At 61.6% G+C, this 25284-nt stretch overlaps 1 protein-coding gene across 3 annotated transcripts; it reads left to right on the top strand.

Annotated features, from left to right (window-relative positions):
* Positions 1 to 30: 30 nt before the first annotated feature.
* Positions 31 to 24331, top strand: SH2B2 (SH2B adaptor protein 2). 3 transcript variants are annotated; one of them, XM_025425921.3, is made up of 10 exons: positions 31 to 968; positions 1832 to 1936; positions 12987 to 13720; positions 16555 to 16656; positions 18337 to 18428; positions 19696 to 19787; positions 19882 to 20043; positions 20560 to 20768; positions 23261 to 23432; positions 23874 to 24331. In XM_025425921.3, the coding sequence occupies exons 1-10, from the start codon at positions 263 to 265 to the stop codon at positions 24209 to 24211; spliced, it is 2712 nt and encodes a 903-aa protein (XP_025281706.3). In that variant the 5' UTR covers positions 31 to 262; the 3' UTR covers positions 24212 to 24331. The 3 variants fall into 3 exon arrangements, with proteins under 3 accessions (XP_025281706.3, XP_025281705.3, XP_048967045.1); XM_025425920.3 differs by having other exon boundaries at positions 19879 to 20043; XM_049111088.1 differs by lacking the exons at positions 31 to 968; positions 1832 to 1936 and adding an exon at positions 3356 to 3709 and having other exon boundaries at positions 19879 to 20043.
* The last annotated feature ends 953 nt before the right edge of the window (positions 24332 to 25284 follow it).

The following is a 25284-nucleotide window of genomic DNA, read 5'->3' as shown; positions in this document are numbered from 1 at the left end:
TATAGGAATGTGCCTGGGAGCCCAGGCTGGACCTTTCAGCTGCTCTGCTGATGTGAGGCATGACCCCCAGCACACAGGAGGTCTCTTCCTTTTCCCACCCCCCCAGGAATTCTGTGAGTGGGTTCAGACCTTTGCTGAAACTCAAACCCAAAATGTCTTAGTTCTCTTGAGCAGATAAGCAACCCAATCCAAAGGAGAAATCTATTCCTTTAAAAAAAAAAAACAAAAAACTATCAGGCTGCATTTGGATGTATGACATTGAATGAGTGATGACAGCTCCTGGGAAACCCCTCCTTCCCTTTCCAGGGTGCTGTGGAGCCATGTGCTCTATGTCCCTTTCCCTTGGGCCCCTGCTTTCCAGATACTGCAGAGCCCATGCCCAAGCCCCCTGAGTGCCAGCTTTGCATGGGGACCCCCTGAGCCACCGGTAAGCCCTAGCCCAGCTCTACTCCCACAGGTCTCTTCCTACCCAGACCAAGGGGCTTCCTCTGGATTTGTGGTGGTTGGTGTTGCCCCACTGGCCAGGTGGCCCTCTGCCTGGCTCTACACCCAGCTCCCACCCCGCAGTCCACCAGGTCAGAGTCCCATGTACTATCCCTGTCTCAGTTTTAGTCCTAGTCCCTCTAGAGCTTGTACATCCAGGGACACCCACCCTCAGCACCCCTCATCATCTGCTCCATCAGAACTTCCTCCAACGTCCCAGAGGCTCCTGCCCTCAGGGACCCCAGATGAACCTGTCTTCCCTGGCTCTCATCCCTGTCCGCATGGCAGAGCTGGTCTTGCCCAATCACTGATACCCTCCACCCTCCTGCCACTTCCACATCTCCCACCAGTTCCTCCTTGTGGGTCAGAGTCACAAACAACTGGCTCTTCCTCACTTCCTCCTCCCTGGGGATCAGACCTAGTGTCCTGCCCTCCCTGGCCAATGACAGCCCACCAGCAGAGCTCAGCCCACTACTCAGAACCAGGTTAGTCCATGGGGGCCAAGCTCTCCCATCTCCCAGAAGGGTGTGGGGTCTGCAGCCAGGCCACCCACACACACTCCCACAGCTCTCACGGCTTCATTCACAGACCTCCTGGTTCCCAGCCAGGAGTACAGGCCTCTGTGCCGCTCCAATCGATAGCTGGTCCACGTCTAAGCTTTCATTAAGTGTCTGCTGGCCAGGTGCCGCTGAGAGGGCAGCTGGTCTGTGTGAGACGAGGTACCAGGACCTCAGATGAGACCCTCCTTGCTTTAGGACCCCTGAGGAGGGCAGCCCAGGGCTGGGAGGTGGGAAGTGAGGGCTCCTGGCTAGTCTCCACTGTCCCCAACCCACAGAAAGGCCTACCCTTTCCGTCCACAAGATTGGGATAAAAACCCTTCTCTGCCTGTCCTGCTTCCTGGGATATCAGAGGTGACAGTGCGTTGTGAAAGGTTAAAGGGTTCTCTGCAAAGGTCAGAGATCTCTAGGGGTGGAAGAGAACAGGTGGAGGCACTCAGCTAGTGAGGAGATGGGGGGCCCAGCACAGAACCGCCAGAGGTAGGCTGCAGAAGGTTTTGTAAGGGCGAGGAGAACTTATCTAACCACCTGTGAGGGCTGAGGGCTTGGGCAGGAGGCAAGGGGTCGGAGGGGAGGAGGAGTTCCGGGGCCCTCCCCGCCTCCCAGGAGCAAGGAGGAGGTCTGAAGTCTGAGCCGCCCTTCCGCTGCCCGGACCCCCTCATTGGCCTCCTGGAGGCCCCAGTTCGCCAGGGGTCAGTCCACAATTGCTCCGCGAAGACCAGCAGGAGCCTTTGTCTTCTTAACCAGAGTGCTCTCTGTCCTAACCTATGCCTTGGGTTTTGGGGCTGCAGAACCCAGCAGTGGTGAAGAAGCCAGCGCTGTGTCTCCCTCGCATCGGCCCCGTTTGACCTCTGAAGATCTCTCCGGGTGGAGACAGTCTCCCCGTCCCGGTGAAGGTGCGTAGACCGGGCAGGGTTCGGGTCTTCCCAGCCCTGTAGCCCCTGGGCTATTTCGGGCGGGGGAAGCACCGCAGGGGGAGGGCGTGGTGCTCGCCCTCGGGATTTATGAGAACCAGACGTCGACTTCCCCGGTTGCGACATCTGGGCCTCCTCGAGGCTCCCATTGTTTCCACGGCGGAAGGTCCAAGCCAGAGGCGGCCTCCGCCGGGCGCCCAACCCCAAGGGGCCCCCACACCCCCTGCACCCGGCTCTTCTCTTCGGGCCACCCACCCGGCCCCCACCCGCCGCGCTCCAGGGGCATGTTTACGCGCTGGGGAGACTCGCCCCGAGAGGGGCGGCTGCAGGCCGGCTCCTGATCCCCGGGCCCCAGCGCCCGGCCAAGCGCAGCCCCAGGGAAGCCGGCGGCAGCGGCGGGCGCGGCTCGGGCTCGGCGGGGGGCTGGGGGCGCGCCGGGGGCGGGGCCGGCGCGGCTCCTGGCGGGAGGGGGCGGGGCCCGCCGGGGGCGGGGCCGAGGCGGCGCGCGGCGCGCGGGCGGGGGGCCCGAGGGGAGCGGGCGGGGCGCGCGCGGCGCGGGGCTGGGCTCGCAGCGCGCGGGGCTCGGCCGCCGGGACCGCCGAGCCGGGGCCGCGCAGGGCCCGCGAGGAGCGCACGAGCCTTCGAGGTTGCGGACGAGGGAAGCAGGAGCCGCGGCCACAGCCGGCGCCCGCCGGGAGGGAGCCCGAACCCGCCGCGGGCCATGAGCCGCCGGGCCCCGGGAGCCGGGCCGCGGTCGGGGCAGCGCTCCGCCGGCGCCCCGGCCCGCCCGGTCGCAGCTGCGCGCCTGTAGGTACGGCCTGCTTGTCCTCAGTTCCCCGATCCGTCTCCCCAGACCCGGGCCGTCCCCGAGGGCGTGCGGGTGTGTGCGCGCGGCTGCCCCGGGAAGCGCGGCCGCACGCGCCCCGGTCCGCGCGTGGCGTCTTTGTGTGCGCGGGTGGGAGGGAGCGCGACGGAGGGATGCGCCCCCGGCGGGGACCCACTCGCCGACCCCCGCCCCCGGGCCCGGCGGGAGCGGCGGGAGGGGCCGAGCCGCCTCCGGAGCAGCTGCGCCCCCGCCCCCTCCTCGGGCCCAGGGCGCAGGGCCCACGGCGGGGCGAGCGCAGCCGGGCCCCCGGAGGAGGGGTCTCCGGCTGGGCAGCGTCGCGAGGGAGCCCGGGGCTCGAATCCGGGCTGCGAGGGCGGGGGGCGGGCCCCGGGAGGCCCTGCCCAGTCCGCGACCGCCGGGCCGGCACGCCCTCGGTTCGGCCCAGGCCGTCCTGCTCTGGGTCCCCGGCCCGGCCCGCCCACCCGGGAGCTCCCCGAGCCCGCCCTCGGTAGCGGGGAGGACGCCGTGGGTGCCCGAGGGGCCGGCGCCTTTAAGAAGGGGCGGGCTCGTGCCCTCCATTCAGGCCCTTCGGCCTCAGCCATTGAGGAGCCTGCGGGCCGCGCGGGCAGAGACGGGGACCCGATCCGCCCCCATCAGCCCACCGAGCGAGGTCCTCAGAGGGAGAGGTCTGCAGTGGCTGGGGTCCCCTAGGACCTGGGCAGGGCGGTTCGGGCCGCCAGCCTCGGGAGTACCTGAAGGAATCTGTTAACACCGACTGGGCGCTGGGGAGAACCTCCGACCGGGGCTGGGAGGCAAACCTGGCTGCACCCCGCCTCTGCGCGTTGTACGGGGGAGATGGTGCTGCCTCCCTCGTGGCCGGGTGACCAGCAAGAGTTGCCCCCTCCAGCACACACCACACTGACCGTGGGGTGAGTGAGGGCAGGAGGCGGGAGGAGAGGTCTCCCTAAGAGGCTTTGGCTGTGTCAGTGCCCCGCCCCCCCAAACTCTGCAACCACTTTCAACAGATCTCTTCCTTCCTAACCTCCCTGTTCTGTCCAGGAGGCGATTGGTCAGTGGAGTGACCTAGAACCTTCCAGCTCTAGCAGCTTTGGGAGAGGTCTGGCAGTACGGGCAGTGCTGTTAGGCTGGCATGAGTCAGGGAGTTTATAGGGGTCTGGAAGGCAGAGTTTCCCACAAATTGCTGCCTTCTACCCCTGTCTCCCCCTAGAGGGCATGCCTGATGGTGGGCAAGAGATTCTGAAGTGGGGTTGATGAATGCTTCTAAGTAATTGAGGGTTGGTACATACATGCTTTTCCTCCTGCCTATCCTGGGAAATGTGTCTGAGTTTTCTAAACCCTTCCTCCCTCCATAGTGGTCTTCTAGGGAGAATACACACACACACACACACACACACACACATCCCGAAGAGCGGGCTTCCGCCAAGGCTGAGCATTTGGGTTTGAGTTGATGTGCCAAGCAAAGGGCGTCCTGCTGTTTGTCATGTAACCTTCACAATAACCCTGTGGGTTTGGTACTATTATTACAGAGAAAGAAACAGATTCAGGGAAGTGAAATGACTTGGGCCAGAGTCACTCAACCAACAAGCCAGGCCTCTGAGCTACTTGTCTCTGACAAGAGCCTGGTCATTACCTCTTGCACTGTGTACCTATCCTGGATGGTAGGGAATTGGGGTTTTAGGTGCCATGGGCCTCCTGGCTGCTGTGCCCATGGGGTTCTGGTCCAGTCTGGGGGGCTGCTGCACTTCCTGCTCCTCATGGTCCACATGGGACCAAGGGGTGTTGGCAGCCTTGGGGCCTTGGGAAAGTTTCTCTTCCCCAGTCACCTGGCTAGGTCTGTTTTCATGGCTGCGCTCCATCCCAAGGGAAAGTAGGTGTCCCTCCTTATCCAGAGGAGGTTACGGCCCACACTTTTTTGGGCAGAGCAAAGCAGAGCATCAGTGTGTAGGAGTATAGCATCCTCTGGGTGCTGCAGGGTTTCCAGACACTTCCGACCCCCTGTGTATAGGGCCCACCTAGGGGTGGATATAACACCTGCTGGGATTCATGGTCTGGTGCTATTGTAAAAGGGCAGGAGAGTGAGGGTGGAGGCGGGGAAAGGACACAGTGGTGTTTTCAAGGCCTCCACCAGCTCAGGGGCCTGGCAGCTGTCGGGGCAGAGGAGTAGGAGCTGGTGAGGCAATGCCAGGCTGGGTGCTGAGACTCCGAGGAGAGAACAAACAGGGGTTGGAGGAAAAGGATGTAATCGAACTTGGAAGTGGTGAGTTTGAGGTCCCTGGAGTTTAGCCAGGCTGGGAATTCAGTTGTTCAAAGACCCAAGGAAGCTTTATAAGCTTCCTTGATACCCAGAGTTTGGGGATCCTCAGAACTGAAAGGAGGTACTGAGGTCTCAGTTAGGAGCCACTGGTATGTATGATGTCATGAAAAAGTCGGAAGGCAGACTGGTGGGCTGGGTAGTAGGAGTTGAAGGGGGTGTCTTGCAGATTTCAGGGGTTGAGCCAGGGAGGTTAAGGAAGGAGATGAATCCAGCCTAGGTGAGATCCATGGCAGGGAGAGAGAGGGAGAGACTTCAAGCTGGAGAGGGGCTGCCTCCATTCTATACCCGGGGAGGGCAGGGCCAGTGCAGCTGGATCCATCCCAGCCTGCACTCCACCTATATAGCTCATCCAGGAACTGTCCAGCACCAGGTGCTCCTGAAGGAGGATAGGCTTCCCTCCTAAGCCCCCAAGCCCCAGCATAGCTCCCTGTTCTGGGTCCCACTGCCTGCTTATCTGACTTCTATATCCTCCAGGGCCCAGCTCACTCCCCTGCCCTCCAGCCTGTCAGAGTGCCCTTTCCCAGGGTGGGCATCTCGTTGCCTTTTCCTGAGGCAGGACTGGGTCCCCCTCACCCCCCCTCCCCAAGAATGCCCTCAAAGGAGAGCTCCACTGGGACAGGGCCCTGTTGTAAGTAGCATGCTGCAGAGAGAGACAGATCTGGACTCAGCTCCACCCTCCCCTCTTGCTCATTCTGTGGCCCGGACCCATCCGCATGTCTCCTGACATATAGTAGAACCCAGTACAAATCCAGTAAATGATAGGCCAGTCATCTCCCTTGCAGGAACCCCATTTTCTCATCAGTAAAATGGGCAAATCCTTTCTTCCTGGCAGGGAAGATGTGAGGGGAGAAGGGTTTGAAACAGGGACAAAGCTCAACTGGATGTGGGTTCTAGCAAAAGACCTGAGCCACACTGCAGAGCTGTATTCGTTGGCAGTCAGGGGGACAGTGGGAAACAGGGAGGCCAGGGAAGAGGGTTCTGTAACCATCTGCTCCGAGCAGTGAGAGGACGAGAGGGAATGGGTGCAGTACATTTATGAAATAGAAGCAGAGGAACTTTCGATTCTTAACCAATTGCTTACCTTTTTTTTTTTTTTTTTTAAGATTTTATGTGTGAGCGGTCTCTATACCCAACCTGAGGCTAGAACTCACAACCCCAAGATCAAAAGTCACATGCTCTTCCAACTGAGCCAGCCAGGTGCCCCCAGCTCTCACATTTGTTAATTTTCTCCACTGTCCCATGTGTCAAAAGACCGGATGTGGAAGTGTGGAGACACTCGGGCAGTGGGGTCCCCAAGGACCAGGGGTCTGCAGGTCCCAGAGCCAGCAGGGTTTGTCCAGGTTGGGGGCATCAGTAAAAGCCCAGGGGCTGGCGGGAAGGGCGTCCACCCTCCCACAGTGGCAAAGGCTGGCAGTGTGTGAAAGGCACGGGGGAAGCCCTGAGTGCAGAGCTGCTCCGGCTCTGACAGCCTCCTCCTAGCGCTGCTCCTCAGCATGGGCCTTGGACCAAGAAGCAGTCCGTGTGTGGGGGAGCAGGATGGTCCTCTTCACAGCTACAGAAACTGATGCTCGGAAAAGCCAGGCCCACCTGAGTGCCCCCCCCCCACACACACACACATACACACTGCTGCCCATACAGGGCAAGAGTCCTGTCCCTGTCATTAACCGAGTGCCCTCCTCCACACCCACTCTGCAGCCAAGTCCCAGCAGGTTCAAGGTTGTGAAGACCAGAAATGATGCCCACTTGTGCCTCCTCAGGGGTCATGGGGTGAGCGCAGATATTCTGTGTGGGAGGGTGGGGAAATTCCAGCCCCACCTCCCTCAAGGGAGGCCTTGGTTCAGAGCCTGTCCTGAGGGGACGCACTCTGGGGGTGGGGTGGGGTGGGGTGGGGATTGGGCTTGAGAGCCAACACCCAAGTACCCAACCAGAGAACTTGCCTGGTGTGCTCCACCCCACCCCACTCCCGGGAGACTCAGGCAGCCCGAGGGCTGAAGGCACTCTTGGTGGAAGAACTAGCCCAAAGGTTGTCTGGTCCTGTGGGGGCTGGAGGGGACAGTCCCCACAGAGGCCAGGAGGTCAGCTGGAAGGATAGCAGGATGGAGGACGGAAGGAGCGTTCGTGGTCAAGTGTGGGGTTGGGTTAGCCAAGCCAGGCCAGTCCTGGGAGGCCCGGAGGACAGGACGTCAGTGGGTATGGTTGAGGCCGAGGGACGTCTTGTCTTCTCTTGTGTGGCAGGGCCCCAAGTAGAGACCACAGCTTCCCCATCGTGGATGGTTCTTGGAGGGGGAGGCACTGCCCACCCCAGCACGTAACAGAGCACCCTTAGTTCTGACCCTCACCCCCACCCCTTCTGGCCCTGGCTGTCCAGGTGTCCCCTGAGCATGGAGCTGAGTGAGAAGAAGGTGATGGAGGAGCTTGCACAGGGCCTGCCCTGGAGGCAGCCCCCACAGGACAGCTTCTCGGGGTGCTGGGTGGCTGGCTCGCACTGCAGGGCCTACTTCCCTTCCCTGGGGGCAGAATGTCTCCTGTGGCAGTAGAAGTTCCGGAGAGAGGGCTCCTGCACACGAGGCCCTGAGGCCCCTGCAGTTTGTGGGCCAGGCTGCTGCCTCCTGCTCCCCAGACCTCTGCCCACCGCGGGTTGGATCGATTGGTCGTCAGCCCATTAGCGGGGGTGGCTAGGCTGTCTCATCAATATTTTAAGGAATGACCTGGCCGTGGGGTCCGGAACTGCGTGTGGCGTGTGGCGTGTGGCGGGGGCTGATGACTGGCCTTTTTTTTTTTTTGTATTCCAATTGTGAGTGCTATTTTTACCACCGGAAGGCCAGCCGCCCCCTCTCCCAGGCCTCTAGCTGGTTGGGGGTGGTGGCAGGGTCTCCCATCTGGGTTCCCTGCTGCAGGGTTAGCAGAGTCGGAGGCTTGGAAAGGTGACAGGCAAGCACTTGATTGGGCTTCCCCCATCTCGACTCCAGGAAGCTCCCTCCCATTGCACTCCGGCCCTAGTAAAATGGGAACAAAAAATGACGAGCGAGGGCAAGTCATCAGAGCCTCGAAACTGTGGGGCCATGGATCAGGGGAGGGTGATCTCTCTGGGTGGTCACCCTTTGTCTCTGGCCCCAGTCCTCAGGAGAAGAAGCCCGAAGATGAGAGGCAAGCCTTGCCCATCCCTGGTCCCAGGGGGGTGACAGCAGAGCCTCAGTCATCAGTGTCCAAGGACCATGACAGCTCTAGGCCTTAGAGGCCACTGTTCAGCACCCCATTTCACTGATGGGGAGCCAAGGTCTGAGGGGACACAGGGCCTAGCTCTCCTGTTGCCCAGTCCAGCGCCCTCCCGCACTGACTCAGCAGGCCTCTTCGGGCTCCCTGGGGCCATAGGCAGAGAAGCTGGGACCCTGCCCACGGAAGCAAGAGGGCCAAGGGCCACAGGGACCATGGGAGCTCAGGGAGGGAGGGCCAGTGCCCTCCAGTGCCCAGGAGGCTTCCTGGAAGGAAGGGTTTTACACAGGCTAAAATGCTGAGGAGAATTTGAGTAGTTAACAGAGTGAGGATGGCTATCCAGGCAGGAAGGTGGCACGGGCAAAGACCAAGGGGGGTCCCCGAGGAGCCACTGGAGGAGGGAGAGCCCAGGCCCAGCTGAATTCATCCATAAACCTTCCAGGCCAGCCAGGCAGTGGGGGCCAGGGTGAATTCGGCCACCCTGCTTCTGGTACCACTGGCCACCCCTCCCCCTGAGGCTCTGCTTTTCACACATCTGGATCTGGTCACCTGCAGAATGGGAGCGGGCTGTGTCTCATTAATTGGGTGACAACACGGGCTGGTCCCTGGAGAGGACTGGAAAGGCCTCCTGGCTGCACCCAGAGGTTGGGCGGTGGGCAGTGGGGGAAGCCCGGCTCTGCCCAGGGCCACACATGGATCATGACAGTACCTAGCCACCTAGTGCTGTCCTTCCAGGGAGGGGTACCCCTCCTCCCCGTTTTAAAGTGAGGAAACAGGCTCGGCGGTGGGAGCTGTGGTCATTGTCACTCACCCAGAGAGCAGTGGGGTCAGCCTTGGGCCCAGAGCAGCCAAGATCCCAAGTAGTTGTCTCATCCCAGTTTTGGCTCCAAGGGCAGTTGGGTTGGGGTGAGCACAGCCTTGCCCCTGCCAGGACTGAGCCCCCTTCCAGCCAGGTCTAGGCCTCCATCTCTGCATCTGTAACTAGTGTGGGGCTCCCTGCTCACCCTGCTGCTGGTGACTTTTACCTCTGGAGGCTCAAGCCCTGTCCTTTCTGTGTAGCTCCAGCCAGACCCAGGGGACACTGAGGGCTTCAGGCCAGCAAGGGCGGGTAGGGGAGGTCAATGCAGGCCTAACCTCCCAGCGCCTCCCAGGCCAGTCCCCACCCAGGACACAGCCACAGCCGCCATTCCCTTGGCAGATCCTTCTCTGAGTCCCACTCCTACGTCCAGTGAGGACTGGCTGGACCCATGCTGTGAGAGCCTCCCCCAGGGCCGTGTACCTCCACTTTGCCCCTTCAACCAGCGGGAAGAACAAGGAGGACCAGGGATTGGTGTGCAGAGGTGCTCATTGGAACTGATTCCTTCCTGCCCCCTCCCCAACCTCTGGGGGGCCAACTGGGTATCCACGCTGGTGCTGGCTCCAGCTCCAGCTCCAGCCCTTCCCAGGCTGCTGTGTTGCCCAGTCTGACCCTCCTGGCAATACAGGGGGAGAAGCTGTCAATGTGGGGAGCACCACCGCCCGGGGTGAATGGATGGGCTCAGAGCACAGGAACAGAGCCTCTCGGGCTTAGCCGAAGGACTCTCTCCCCCAAAATGTGCCCCCTTCTAAGTAGGTTAGGCCGAGGCCGAGGCTCTCCACCTTCCCTGGAGGCCTTGGTGGTGGTGGTGGCAGGGGCATTCCAACCTGCACCCTCATTCCTGACATATGACTCAGGCCTGCCTTCTGCCCCCAAGGAGTGTCTGTACCAGATGAGGAGACGCACATGGGAGCAGACACCTGGAGCACCTGGTAACTGGCACCTTGCTAGAGGGGCTTACAGGAGGAGATTGTGGGAGCTTGGAGGAGACTCCCATGCCACATGGGTGGGGAGGCTTCCTGGAGGAAGTGGCCCCTGGACTAATTATTGAACGATGAGTAGAAGTTAGCCAGATGAAGAAAGGAAGAAGAGCAAGGCAGGAGCCAGGTGCATGGGCGCCTCAGCCCTCCTTCCCCAGTCCTTCCCACTGCGTCGTATAAGTCCGCTCCCAGTTATTGTTCATCCCTGCACGAGGTCACCCTTCCTTCATCCTCTCCCCTCTTCCCTGTCATAAAGGCCATTGCAGACTGCCCTCGTCCTCCAGAAAACCTTCCTAACTCCCTGCTACCCTCCTCCCCAGTTCCTACCAGGCAAGAGCCTCTCAGCAGCTCCGGCAATTCGGAAAACTGTCCCTTGTGCTAAGTAGCCTCATCGAGTGGCCCATTTCCTTCCCAGGGCTGTGCTGTGGTTATCGACTGCAGATCGATGGCCAAGGCTGCCCCGAGTTGAGAGGGAATTCCCATGGTGCCCTATGGCCCAGCAGCCCTGCAGATGATCTTACAGAAGCGGGGCAGCTATTTTTTACCAGGCATTTAATTACAGAGTTTGGATCCCAGAGGAGAGATGAGATGGTGCTCCCAGGAGCTCTGAGGGAAAGGCCGTGCTGGGAAATGTGGGGATCCTGGCAGGAGGTGAGGGCATGATGACCATCTTAGTTCCCCTAACATCAGGCTGGCCCCCTCAGACAGGGGCTCCCCAAGACAGGGCAGGACCACATTACCCCATTTCCTTGCCACTGGTAGTTCTCACCCTGGCCTGGGCCCAGGGGTGGAATACATAAACACAGTGGGCTGGACATGTGCTCCCAGGACAGTGGCCACCTTGGGGGACAAGGAGGCAAGGCCCCCAAATGCCTAGACACACCAGTAGTTTGATGAGTCAGAATGATAAAGGCTGGACAGGCTGGGAACAGGAGGAAGCTGGATAAGGAGAGAGCTGCAATCCCTGCACTGGGACCTCTTCAGGAAGGCCAGGTTTGGAGGCGCCTGGGTGGCTCAGCTGATGAAACATCTGCCTTCGGGTCATGATCCCAGGCTCCTGGGATCGAGCCCAGCACCAGGCTCCCTGCTCCATGAGGAAGAAGCCTGCCTCTTCTGTCTCTCTCTTCTCGTGAATGAATGAATAAAATAAAAATAAAAAATAAAAAAAAGGAGGCCAGGTTTGAATGGGAGCTCTGGAGGGAGCAGGATTTCAGAAAGTGGGAGCACAAGTAGACTGCAGACCATGGGGATGGAAAGAAGCCTGAGAGGGCAGCGCCTTCAGTGCCAGTAGGAAAAACAGGTCCTACTTAAACACTAGAGGGTAACTCCCTGGGGTCCTAGAGTCAGGGTGAGCGTCCCAGGCCTGTCACTAACAAGCTGTGTGCTCTCAGGCCCCGTGCGAGGGCTTAGGCAGTGTCACAGCTGTGACATGCCTGGTGTTCTGGACACATTCATTTATTCATTCAGTGTTTTGTTTTATCTGTTTGTTTGTTTATAAAAGATATTATTTACTTATTTGAGACAGCAAGAGAGAGCAAGCATAAGCAGGGGGCAGGGGCAGAGGGAAGAGCAGGCTCTCCACTGTGCAGGGAGCGCGATATGGGCTCGATCCCAGAATCCTGAGATCATGCCCTGAGCCAAAGGCAGATGCTTCATGGACTGAGCCACCCAGGCGCTTACTTGATTTTTTTAGTAATCTCCATACCCACCGTGGGGCTTGAACTCAGGACCCTGAGATCAAGAGTCGCATGCTCTTCCAACTGAGCCAGCCAGGCACCCCATTCACTTAGTGTTTACTGTGCCTACTGTGTGCCCAGCACAAGGGACAAAGGCACTTGAAACACTGCATTCTCAGGGGAAGGGTGTGGAAGGGAGTGCAGGATAGGACAACTCAACCACGCAGGGGAACAAATGGTATGTCAGATGGGGATAAGCACCGCAGAGAAAAGTAAGCAGGCCTAGGGCATGCAGACACCAGCACTGGGTGGAGCAGGAACATTCCTTAGTAGAGTGGTGGTCAGAGAAGGCTATTGGACAAGATGGTATATGAGCAGCCCCTGGTAAGGGAGTGCAGGAGAAAGGACATTCCAGGCAAGTGCCAGAGAGAATTGCAGGTGCAAAGGCCCTGGGGTGGGACCCAGCAGCAGCCAGAGCAGAGTGGGCGAGAAGTGGCAGGAGATAAACAACTCAGGGAGGTAAGTGGAGGCAGATCCTGTGACGCCTTGCGGGTTATGAGTAGGACTTCTACTTTTACCCTGAGTGGAATGGGAGCCAATGTAGGATTATGAGCAGAGGAGGGACCTGATCTGTCTTGTTTTGGGAGCGACGGGTGTGTTCCTGGGTGGAGAATGGACTAGGGGTGAGGTGAAGTTCCAGGGGACCAGTGAAGAGGCTGCTGAAGTGCTGCAGGGGCGGGAACAGATCAGGGGGGCCCCTGGAGGGCAGCTCAGAAGATGAGTGGGGAAAGGTTGGGTTCTTGGCATATTTCGAAGGCAGAGCCAAGAGGATTCACAACTTCCTCCTGCCCAGCGCGTTTGAGCGCCCTCAGGAGAGGTCAGCTTGGGAAGCTAAGTAGGGGGCTCGGAGGACCCTGCATCAGGGCACCTGGCACCCCAGAAACGACCTTGAGCATGCCGTTTGAAGGGTGCGCCTGGGGGCTGGGGGGAGGGGTCCCCTCCTGCAGACAGTGCCCCCCCCCCCCCGCCTCCCTGGTCGTCTTTCTCTGCCCCCAGCCCCCCAGCCCAGCACGCAGCCCCGGGACCCCCGGGGGAGGGCGGAAGGGCAGAGGACCCGGAGTCACTCGGCTCCCCTGTCGCCCACAGCCGCAGGGGGCTGCGATGGGACGGGAGCCATGAATGGTGCCGCCCCCGGCCCCGCCGCCGCCGCCGCCGCCCCGGTCCCCGACTGGCGGCAGTTCTGCGAGCTGCACGCGCAGGCGGCCGCCGTGGACTTCGCGCACAAGTTCTGCCGCTTCCTGCGGGACAACCCGGCCTACGACACGCCCGACGCCGGCGCCTCCTTCTCCCGCCACTTCGCCGCCAACTTCCTGGACGTGTTCGGCGAGGAGGTGCGCCGCGTGCTGGTGGCCGCCCCCGCCGCCGCCCCCGCCCCCGCCCGCATGGAGCCCGCCGCGCTCAAGGCCGCCGCCTACGGCCACTCGCGGAGCTCGGAGGACGTGTCCACGCAGGCGGCGGCCAAGGCCCGCGTCCGCAAGGGCTTCTCGCTGCGCAACATGAGCCTGTGCGTGGTGGACGGCGTGCGCGACATGTGGCACCGGCGCGCCTCGCCCGAGCCCGACGCGGGCGCCGCCCCGAGGGCCGCCGAGCCCCCCGCCGAGCCTCGCGACAAGTGGACGCGGCGCCTGCGGCTGTCGCGGACGCTGGCGGCCAAGGTGGAGCTGGTGGACATCCAGCGCGAGGGCGCGCTGCGCTTCATGGTGGCCGACGACGCGGCGGCGGGCGCGGGCGGCGCGGCCCAGTGGCAGAAGTGCCGCTTGCTCCTCCGCAGGGCCGTGGCCGGCGAGCGCTTCCGACTCGAGTTCTTCGTGCCGCCCAAGGTGAGCGCCGCCCTCCCCCCGCGGCGGCCCGGGCGCCCGACCTGCAGCCCTGCAGCCCTGCAGCCGCGAGCCGCCCCGGTGACGGTGGTGGCGGTGGCGAGGGCGGTGGCCGGCCGCCCAGGGTGTGAAAGCTAGCCTGGCTGAGGCCAGCACTGCCGCCCGCCCGCGTGCCCCATGACCCTCCCCTCGGGAGCCCCGGGGGCAGCTGGGGCCTCCTGCAGGGTGGCAGACCTGCCCCATTCGGAAATTGGGAATAACTGTAACATTAGCACCCGTTTTCTGAGGGCGCCCGCATGCTGAGCCCTGAGCCTGGTACACAGCCTCCTCCCCCCAGCCTCCCAGCCGCGGGGAGGGGCATCATGGTCCCCAGGTCACCCAAGAGAGAACAAAGGAATATTCAGAGAGGAGGTGCGGCCTGCCCAAAGTCACAGAGCTGGGGGGTGGCGGGGCCGGGCTAATTATACTCACCACCCTGGTGGTCCTGAGAATGGAGGAGCTGGAGGTGGGAGCTGCTTGTGTGCTGGGAGGTTCGGAAAGGTGGGCGGTTGTGCTGATGCAGCTGGCAGCACCCCAAGAACCACCCAGCCCTCCCCCCCTACTCCCAGGCACCTTTAGTCACCCTGAGCCTCTCTCCTCTCTCCATCTCCTCATCTGTCAGGACTCTGGGTGCCCCTCCTTGCCTCTACTCCCTGGAGGTGCAGGGTGTGGGTCCCCAAGGCTGGGTGCATGGAGTCTGGAGAGATGACTTCCCAAGGGGTTTTTCCCTGCCGGGCACCCACCATTAGGCCCCTCAGAGAAATCCTAGACAACCAAGCCAGCTCCGCTACTTGTCAGAAGGGAGACCTGGGCCTGGTGAGTGGGGCAGGCAGGGTGGGGCTTGCCCAGAGTCACCCAAAGGGCAGAGGCCCAGGGCTCAGTGCCTGTGGGCCTGAGTGGCAGTTACAGCTGCCCCGCTGTAAATAGCGTCTGCTGCTCTTGGGGAGGGGTGGGGTGCAGCAGCTGGCGCCTCTCTTTTAGCCTCTCCCGGCCTACCATTCACCGCTGGCAGAGGGCAGGGCTCTTGAGGGCTCACGTTCCCAACCTTGGAAGAAGACAGGCAGCTGGGTTCCTAATGCCCAATCTGGCCTCAGACCCTCCTTTTCCCAGGGAAGGGTTTGTGAATTCAGGTGCGAGCCCCCCAGGAAGGCAGACAATATCATGCTGAGGTCTTAGGTCAGGTTCTCCAAATGTGTTGGGTCCCAGGGTGAGTGGGCCCCTTCAGGGCCTCCCTGCGGACACCGCCTCCCGGTGCCTTTTTAGTCCTGCCTTCCCACCCACAGTCCAGATCTCCTGCTCCTGGGGGCACCCTGGGAGCACAGGAGTGTGGGGTCTGCAGGCTCCGGGACTTTTTCCTGGGGTCTTCAGACTTTGCTCTCACCTGGCCCCATGAGTCAAGCCTCTGGCCTCCTGCCCCCTCATCCTCCAGGAAGCCTCCTGGGCCTCAGGTGCCCCAGAGCCCTTTGCAAGGACAGCCCCGGAGAGAAGAGGGCCTGGCCCCACGCTGTTGGGGAGCCATCAGGAAACCTCCATGTGCAGAACCAGACAGTAAACGTCAGTGGAGTGAGCACTCGCTCTGGGAATCCTAAGGACAGAAGCTTGCACTGCATCAATGTCCACCAGGAGCAGAGCCCCCAAGACAGGCATCTCTGGAGACACAAGCAGAGTGAGGAAAGGCTAGAGATGTGACACCACCTGCAGGCTCTGGCCAGGGAGTGGGAATGGGGAGGTGCAGGGTCAAAGGCCACTACTGGGCTAGCTAGGACAGATGCATCTCAAGCACCAGGCAGAGGAATCGGCACCTGCGGCCAGTGGAAGCCCAGTTAAAGCCCCCAGTCTAGGCCTGCACCATCCATCTGTGTCTCCTCTCTCTACTCCCAGATCACGACCCCCTGCCCTGCCGGCTGGTAGGATGGCCTGCCCTGGTCAGCTGCGGCCCTTCGGCACTGCTCCAAGCCCAGCCCTGCATCCGCTGGATGGCAGCCAGCACTACCAGGAATTCCCATTAGCCTGCCCACCCAATGTGTGGCGCTTCCCTTTCCTCCTGAGAAAGTCCCTGTCCCAGAGCCCAAGCCCTGCCGGGAAGCACAGTCTTAAACCAGCCCTGGGGACTTGAGGGCCAGAGCCAAGAGCCTTGGAGCAGAGTGGAGAGAGCCAAGCACAGAGTGGCCCTCCCTGGAAGCCCTGACAGCTCACCTGGCTTAAAACCCCACACCGGTCCCTTGACCTCCACCTGGGGACATGGCCATGCCCAGCTTCAGGAGCCCTGTTCCAAGTCAGGGACCCCAGAGCCATGCTCTGGAAAGTCCAGTCTCAAGGGGAAGGGCAGCATTTTTTTCTCAAAGGAGCTAGGAGAAACTAGAAATTATCTCACTGCACCACGCACAGCATAAACATTGTCTGGTGAGACGTTTGTTTCGGAAACACTTTTACCTAAAGTGTGTACATCGTGGGCCACGGTGTCAGATCTGTTTCTCAGTCTGGGTTGGGGTCAAAAACCACAGATGTGGGTACACGGGGCGGGAGGGCAGTCTGGGGAGGCGTTTCCCCTCCAGGCTCAGAGCTGGGAGAAGCAGATGTCGGTTCCAGCTCTGTCTGTGCCTCGCTGTGTGACAGTGTGGGGAGGTCCCTTTGTTTCCCTGAACCGCCCCCCCCCCCACTCACCCATCTGTGAACTGGTGATTGGAATACCCCCATGCTGGGGCTGCCATGGTGCTCTAAGCTGAGGGTTAGGAGGGGGACAGAGGGTTTCAGGAGATGCTGGGTGACTCTCACGGTCCCTTCCCCTGGCCTTCCAGGCCTCGAGACCCAAAGTCAGCATCCCTCTCTCGGCCATCATTGAGGTCCGCACCACTATGCCCCTGGAGATGCCAGAGAAAGACAACACGTTTGTGCTTAAGGTAAGCCCCCCGCCCCCGCCCCACAGATACCCTGGCCACCCCAGCCCCCCCCCCCCCCCGCCCTCCACCGTGGGCAGCACAGCCTGAGGCTGCGTAGTGGGAAAGAGGGTAAGGAGCCAGCCGCAGGAGCTCTGGTGGCGGGGCCCGGGACCCTACCCAGCTGTCTGGCACACAGCTAGGACTTGAATCTGGGCCTGGCCCATAGGGCTGCGTGCTCTGGGTGTCACCCACCATCTGGGGCCCCCTCTTCCCATTTCCTCCTGGCCTGGTGAAGCTCCTCTGAGTTTCACTTCCTCGCCTCCCTTCCCCAACTGGAACCAGCCTATACCCACCCCATGGCCTACAACAGTTATGCAAATGCCTCCCCCCCCAACCCGGTCTCTGGGCACCAGAGTGTGGGAACCTGCCCCGTCCCACAGATGGTACAAAGGCATTGGGGGTGGCCGGGGAGGTGGGTCTGGGGGCAGCCCGTCCTTTTCCCAGGCTCCGCCACACCAGGGTGGCCTGCTTGGGTTGCTGAGGACACGGCTCCGGGCTGCCAGGGCTGTGGCCCGGGGCCTCCTCAAAGCACTGGGCATTTGTGAAGCCAAGCCCCCAAGGAGGCCTGGTTCCACCCACCTAGAGCTGCATGGAACACCCCCCTCCTCCACAGGCTCCCCGTTGGGTTTATGTTTTACTTGTCCCTGTTTGTTTAGCCATGAACTCCCTTATTCATTTAGCAAACATTTGCCAACCCCATACCCTGAGTCACCTCAGGCCCGGGGGCTGAGGACACAGTCCCTCCCTGCTTGGCATTCTTGTCCGCTGGGTGCGACAGGCTCAGAGCTTCGCTTCCAACAGCCAGCCTGCCACTGTGTGGGGGACTGTGCTTCCTGCTGGCCCCACTTTGGCCTCTGTTTCTCCATCTAATCAGATAGGGGTTGAAGGTGGTCCCTGAGGCTCTCCCAGCCCTGACATGCTGGGAGGCAGCAGCTGTATTTTAACTGGGACACACACAGGAAGCTGAGAGCCCGGGGCCTTGGCATCACGGAGATCTGGGTTCAGGTCCCAGCACCACCACTGAGTGCTGGTGTGAACAAGTCATCTGACCTCTCTGACCTTCAGTCTTCTCCTTTGTAAAATGGGGAAAACCTCCCACCTCCCTCACAGGGGCTGTTGGGAAAAGGTCATCAGATAAAGTCTGTGCAGGATTACACTCTGGGCCACAGCAGGGCTTTCTCCTCCTCTCTTTCCCTGTGGGCGCTGCCTGTCCCAGTGGCCTGGCCACAGAGGTAGAGTTCCAGGCACTCAGGTGTGGGAGCCCCTCAACTCCGTGTGCTGGGGCCAGCTGGGCCCTTCATTGACTTGAGGGTTGTGATGTTTTTTACCCCACCTCCTGGGTGCCAGGCCACCGTGGCTTCCTCAGAGGCTGCATCTCCAGTGCCTGAGGACCTGAGTCAGTGGGGCCAGACATCATCCCCGGCGATCCCCACTGGTGGGCCCCAGGCTGCTGAAAGTGTGGCCAAGGCTCCACCCCGAGACCCTGGCCTAGGCTTGGGGTGGTGACCCCACTGTCTTCCGGGCTGCCTGCACCAGCGAGCCCCTGTGGAGGAGGGTTGGGACGAGCCATTTGCCCTGGAGTGTTCTGGGGCTCTGTACTGAGGGCGCTGACAGACCTGGACTCTCGGCCCCCCCTCCTAGGTCGAGAATGGAGCTGAGTATATCCTGGAGACCATCGACTCACTGCAGAAGCACTCGTGGGTGGCTGACATCCAGGGCTGTGTGGACCCCGGGTGAGTGCCCAGATGGCCCTAGAATGGGTAGATGTGGGGGGCTGGCCAGGGAGTGCCCGTGGTCCCCCCTTCCATGGGGAGGTTTCCCGTGAGGCAGGAGCTGAGCTTGGGAGCTGGGCTTTTCTCATTGTAGTCCTGGCCAGGCTCATCTGTACCCCTAGCCCCAACAGACCCTTTGAGGCCTGCTTCACATGGCCTGGGCCTAAGGACCTAGAAGAAACTTGGCCTGAGACTTGTCTTCACTCCAGGGGAGTCAGACCAATAGGAGGTGGGCAGTGATGGGGTGAGCCCGAAGGGCCAGGGGTGATGGAACAGAGGCAAGGCCCCAAACCTAGCCCTGGGGCTCAGAGCTGATATGCTGGTAGAAGTACTCCCCTCCTCCAAGACTTAAGGAAGAGCAGGTCTGAGCCAGGCAGAGGGGACCCCAGGCCTGCCAAAAGTGTGAGGTGTGCGAGGGCCTGGGACTCACAGAGGATGTCAAGGCCTTTGGATAGCCAGAGGTAGAGCTGATGAGGGGGACTTTGATGAAAGCCTGGAAGCTAAGCTGGTAGGTCGATGGCAGCGGGGAGCCATGGCTGGTAATAAGCAGAGGGCAGCTACAGTCAGCTATGTGAGGAGGAGCAGCAGGGAGGCTGGCTTCATGATCCAGGAGAGATCCAAAGGGCAGGAGTAGGAGGCATAAGGCCAGGAGCAGGAGGGGTAGGCCGGCCAACAGCCAAGCATTTGGCAGCAGCTCTTCTGGCGAATGGGGTGAGCCAGGCCCGGGGGAGGGGCTGCTGCTTTCTAATTAACAGCTTCATTTGAGGAAGCACAATTAAAGGCCTGAGTGCCTCCCAGACCCCCCTCCCTGCTCCATCCCCCAAATGGCTGCAATCCCTCCCCTGCCACCCAGCCATCTGCCCTGCAAACTCCCACCCCCCCACCCCGCCCAGCCCCTGGGAAAGCGAACCTCACTTTACAGTATTTTGGAGCTGGCGGGATCCCAGACACCTCATATCACAAACAGGGAGACAAAGGTCGGGGCAGGGAAGGGAGCTGCCCTGCCATCATTTGAGGGACACCTGCTGGGGCCATGTCCATCGTGGCCACAGAGCAAGCTGACAGTGTGTAACAGAGGGACATGGAGGCAGAGGGACCCAGATGAGCAGGATAGGGCTGCTGCTGGCCGTGGAACTGTCAGCCATCCCATCCCGAGGCTCCTTGAGCAGCTGGTGGTTGGGGTCCGAGTCCCATGGCAGGACACCGTTGTGCTTCCCTGCCTTTGCAGGGACAGTGAGGAAGACGCTGAGCTCTCCTGTGCCCAGGGAGGCTGTCTGGCCAGTCGAGTGGCCTCCTGCAGCTGTGAGCTCCTGACGGATGGTATGTGGGGAGCAGAGCTGGCTAGAGGAGTGGAGGGCAGGTTAGAGGGGGTGGTTGGTCCCGGATGGCTTCCTACCTGCTACTTCTCCAGCAGGGGACCAGCCCCGGCCCCCAGAGACCATGGCAGCCGTGGTGACAGCTCCACACAGCCGAGCTCGAGATGGCATTGGGGAGTCCCTGGTCCACGTCCCGCTGGAGACCTTCCTGGAGACCCTGGAATCCCCAGGTGGCAGCGGCAGAGACAGCAGTAACACAGGTATGATGCACACAGTCTTCTCTCCCTGGGCTCCCCACCCCCATCCCAGGCCACAGAGGCCCTCAGACTCCCCTGAGGACCTTCCTGAGCCTCAGAAGCCATGATGTTTCACCCAACCAGGTCCAGCGCATGGCAACTTGGTAGTTCTGCCTTTTGTAGGCAAGTCTGGGAAGGGGACCCCTCCCCCAGGCCCTGGATTCCATGGAAAATGCTGGTGGGAAGGAGTGGAGCGTAAAGGGTTGGAACCAGAAACTGGGGACAAGGAGACGACTTGTTCCCAGGTTTCCTGCTGACTTACAGAGTGACTCCAGGACACTCGGTTTCCCTGTGCTTCAGGTTACCTCCTATGCCAAACAAGTGGGTCGGGCCGGTTCCCTGCCTTGTTCTAAGACCGTTCAAACAGCGTTTTAGGGGCAAATATTCAACCAGCTGTTGCATCTCTTCTCTCATTTACTCATTCCCCCCACACACACACCTCTGCTTCCCCAGGCCCCTCACACTGTCACCCCTCTACAGGGGAAGAGGGAGCAGAGCCGGAACCCGAGGCCGAGCCTGAGCTGGAGCTCTCCGACTACCCCTGGTTCCACGGGACCTTGTCACGGGTCAGGGCAGCTCAGCTGGTGCTAGCAGGCGGGCCCCGGAGCCACGGCCTCTTCGTGATCCGTCAGAGTGAGACTCGGCCTGGGGAGTACGTGCTGACCTTCAACTTCCAGGGCAAGGCCAAGGCAAGTCGGGGGTGGGGGTGGCACAGGGGAGCAGCATGGCCAGCCCTGAGGGAGGGGTATCATCCTGAGGCGTGCCCTCACCTCACCTGCATCCCCCTACCCCCACCGCCCTGAGGAGTGTAATCAGCCCCAGATGTGGTTTCTTAATTATCCAGATGGGGAACTCACTCACTGGTAGCTGAGCCCACAGGAAGCCAGGCCCTTCTAAGGGTTTGCCTTTGACCCTGTGCACTGGGGATCGCTTACCACTAAGGTTTCTGAGGGTCTCTACGCACAGCCACATTGGTGCAGGGCTGAGGTCAACCACAACCATGCCGCCCCACCCACTCCCAGGTGACTCCCCTTCTGCCCTGCTCTGTAGGGTCAGTTCACCAGCCCCTCCTGGGCCCCAGCTCTGAGCCAGGCCTGTGGCAGGCCCAGGGTCACAGAACCATGCACAGGCGGGCCTTCAAGAGCTGGGCAGGAGAGGAGGAGGTGGACTGGGCCCTACAGTCATGCAGAGTCTACAGGGCCACAGAGCTGGGGGTACTCCTGAGCCCACCAGCCAGAATAAGGGGGTTGGTGACCTGAGGCGTACAATGGATGGAGAATCCTTGAGGAGATCCAGACAGGGCACAACAAGTGGGGAGGGCAATGTGCCTAGATGGGGGGCTCTTGAGGAAGGATACTGTGTGCTAACAATGTGCTAATAATAATAAGGGGCAAAGGAAAACATGACAGGAAAGTCAGATGATGTTGGGGTAGGGGATGGCTTGTGGTTACACTGAGACCAGAATGAGCCGGAACCTCAACCCAGCTCCCCCCAGCATCCCAAATCTCCAATAAGGATACAGACCTGGCCCCGGCTCCTCCCAGAACACAGTTCCCATCAGTCCCTGCTGGAGGAGGGAGCACCCCAGGGCTCCCGCTGCAGGCCTGCTCTGGGGGTCAGTGTCCCAATTCCTGGTTGGCCTGGCACAGGCCCTCCCCTGCTCCCTGGGCATCTCTCCTTGGCAGCGTTGGCCCACCGTGGAAGAGGCAGCACCTCCCCCGGGACACCTCGGAAAGCAGCTGCCCTTAACTAGTTCCTCTGGCAACCAGGCGCTTAACGCTGTCCCTGGCAGCCCGAAGTTTACTGCTGGGCCAGCAGCGCCCCGGGCGGCCTCCCTGGAGGGCCTGGATCTGACTCCTGCCCAAGCCAGAGCCTAGGATGGCGCCCAGCCCTCTGTGGGGCATGGTGGGGGTGGTGAAGCAGGGTGGGAGGCTCCTCTCCTTCCTAGGGCAGGACCCAGCCTTAAACTTGCCCCAGTTGCCACCCTGTCAGAGCGGAGTGACTTCCAGGGTTTGACAAGTTAGTCGTGGGGTAGAGCAAGACCTCCAGCCTCCTGCCTGCACACCTCCTAGGAAGAATGACCTCTGCCTTCCCAGGCAGTTCCTTTCACCTTCCGATAATAAATGTCTGGAAGGTTTTCCGCAAAATTGAGATGCACCTGCCCCCTGAGGCCCAGCTCTACTGAGGCCTTTGCCTTCAAAGGACCCACCCAGACTTGAGGCTGTCGTAGGCCCCCACTATGCTGTTCTCTCCAGCTGAGCCCCTGCCCTGGCTGCCAGTAATGCTCCCTGGGTTCACTACACTGTTCTGGCAAGTTCTGGCCATGCTGAGTAGCAGAACTCACTCATGCAACCACCTTCCACCCCCAGGGCCTCTCTGTCCTTTATGTAAGGGGCCAGGCCAGCTTCCCCTCCTCCTGGGCTTGGAGTCACATGCATACCCTAAAACCCTGCTACCTCTGACCCTCTTGCCACCCACCCCCCAGAGACAGCCACTCTTCCTCCTGCGGGACACGTGTTGAACAAAATAGGGCTGAAGCCAGAGACCTGTGGCTCACCACTAGAGACCACAGGCCTGAGTATCACCTGTCACATGCGGGCCCCGGGGACCCTCAGAGGACCCAGCTCTGTTCCTCATGCTCCAGATACTCCCACTGCAGCATAGCTGAGATGGACATTTGGTCCCTCCTCCCCAGCTAGACTTGGGGTTGTTTCTGGCCCCCTGGATTTTGGCTGTGCAGGAACAGCAGGCCAGCACCTAGCCTGCAAGGCCAAGAGAATCACACAAATGCGTTCTCTTCCCAGCTCTGTGACTGGGGGGAGTCCCTCCTTTCCCATGCCTCAGTTTCCCCATCTCTAACATGGAGGCTATAATCTCCACCTTCTGGGATTATTGGAAACTAGAGATGGGTTTGCAAAGGGCAGGATGCAGGTGCTTCTAGCATAGGGACAAATGCATGGCTCCCTTCAGTCCCAGCCTGGCTCTGTTCCCTTCCTTCCCCATCCTCACTACAGTAGCGACCCCCTGAGATGGGGCTCGATGTGTGACGTGCCCGCGTGCTCTCACACTGCCCCATATGCCCCTGTGACACTTGGTACTTGTAGTCACCCCCAAAAGTACTTGCAAAGCAGTTGGCTAGCCCAGAACTCCATCTCTGACCTCCCCCCACCTGTGCCCACAGCACCTGCGCCTGTCCTTGAACGGCCACGGGCAGTGCCACGTCCAGCACCTGTGGTTCCAGTCTGTGCTGGACATGCTGCGCCACTTCCACACCCACCCGATCCCCCTGGAGTCCGGGGGCTCTGCAGATATCACCCTGCGCAGCTATGTGCGTGCCCAGGGCCCCCCACCCGGTAAGGCCCCCCACTTGGCCTGTGGGATAGCTCAAGAAGAGACGGGGTGGGGGGCGGCAGGAGGGGAAAGGAGGCACCCGCAGGGCCACCAGGATGGGAGAGAGGGTGGCAGCCCGGGGAGCCCGGCCAGGTCCTGAGTGATTCGGGGCAGGCCGAGGGAGGTGGCTCAGAGGAGCACCGAGGGGTTCTCTGGGCTCCTGCAAAGGGGGGCTCAGCGCGGAGGAGGGGCAGGGGCAGGTCAGGCTGTCGGGCACACGCGTTGTGAGTGCCCCGTTGCCCACAGCGGCGACGTTAGTTGGGGGGGGGGGCCGGGATGCGGCGAGCGAAGGCGGGGCTGCCCCCGCCCCGGCACCGCGCCCCCTGCGGCCCCGTGTGGCTCGGGGGCCGGGGCGGGGCGAGGGTGCCCGGCTGGGCCTGACGCGCCCGCGCCCCCCGCCGCAGCCCCGGGGCCCTCGGCCGCGCCCGCGCCCCCCGCCTGCTGGAGCGAGCCGGCCGGCCAGCACTACTTCTCCAGCCTGGCCGCCGCCGCCTGCCCGCCCGCCTCGCCGTCGGAAGCGGCGGGCGCGTCGTCCTCGTCCGCCTCGTCGTCCTCGGCCGCGTCCGCGCCCGCAGCCCCGCGCCCCGCCGACGGCGCCCTGAGCGCGCGCAGCCGCAGCAACAGCGCCGAGCGCCTCCTGGAGGCGGGGCCCGGCGGCGCCGAGGAGCCCCCCGAGGCGGCGGCGGGGGACGGGGCGCGGGGCCGCGCGCGCGCCGTGGAGAACCAGTACTCGTTCTACTAGCCCCGCGCCCCGCCCCGCCCCGCCCCGCGCCCCGCGCCCCGCCGCCCCGCGCTGGGCGGGAAAAGCAAAGCTCTTCAGTGAAGACATAATGTTATTAAAGAGCCTGTTTTAGGGACTGCATTCGGCTCTCCTGTCGTCCTTTCTTCCGCCCTGGCCTCGGACACTGCTCCTCTGGGCCTGGGGAAGGCGGGGGCACCACACAAGGCACCCCCACCTCCTCACCCCCAGCCTCCGTCCAGCCCACACGCAGCCCTTGTCGTTTGGGGAGCCAGCACCCCGTCCAGCGGAGGTGGGGAGGCAAGCGGCAGAATCTGGAGGAGGCCCGGAGCTGAGGCGCCAGGCCCCACAGCGGGGCTCCGGCGGGAGGGGGAGGGGTGACCCGAGCAGACGCCTGGGGTCAAGAATGAAGGCTGGCGGAGGGGAGGGAAAACAGGAGAAAGACGGGGCCCCTTTCGCGGGGACACAGTGAAGATGGGGGCTGGGGAAGTCATGGGGCTTTGGATGCCAAGATGAGCTGGTCCCTGGCTAAGAGAGTAAGGGTGTTCTTGGCCAGGTCAGTAGGGGCGGGGGGGGGGGGCAGGTTTCCTCCACATTAGGGATTGGGCAGTGGGAGAGGCTGGTTGACTCAAACTTGGGAGAGGCCTGAGGGTCTTTCCACCCTCCCACCCCCTCGACCCTCTCCTCTACCCCCTCACCCCAGCCCATGCTTCCCTGCAAGCAGAGGTCCAGCTGTGGCTCCTGTGTCCCTGGGCAATGGAGACACAGCCTACTCAAGGTCACAGCACTCCAGCCCTCAGGCCATACTCCCTCTGAGAAGGATTTCCTTCCTGTCAAGCTAAAGAGCACCCACCTACCCTGAATCCAAAAACCTGGGACCACAGACCCAAGGTGCCCCTGCCCAGGAGTGCCCTTGCAGGGCCTGCGCCTATGATGTGCCATTCAGACCCCCAGACCGCTAATCCTCTTGCCTCTGCAGCCCCAGCACCCATACGCCCTTCCCCACGTGAGGGGCACCAGCACCCCCACTGGGCCCCCACAGCTTTGCTGCTGCTCCCAATTCACAAAATGACCTG

This window comes from Canis lupus, chromosome 6, assembly GCF_003254725.2.
Source record: "Canis lupus dingo isolate Sandy chromosome 6, ASM325472v2, whole genome shotgun sequence".
Classification (NCBI taxonomy): Eukaryota; Metazoa; Chordata; class Mammalia; order Carnivora; family Canidae; genus Canis; species Canis lupus.
The sequence above is the reverse complement of the archived record's forward strand: the minus strand, read 5'-3'. Positions and strand labels throughout refer to the sequence as shown.

Bases quoted from the DNA above. Each gene is read 5' to 3' on its own strand.
- SH2B2 (XM_025425920.3), top strand. From the start codon at position 263: ATGAGTGATGACAGCTCCTGGGAAACCCCTCCTTCCCTTTCCAGGGTG. The intron at 16,657-18,336 runs GTAAGCCCCCCG...CCCCCCTCCTAG, and splicing joins ACAACACGTTTGTGCTTAAG to GTCGAGAATGGAGCTGAGTA. The intron at 19,788-19,878 runs GTATGTGGGGAG...CTACTTCTCCAG, and splicing joins CTGTGAGCTCCTGACGGATG to CAGGGGACCAGCCCCGGCCC.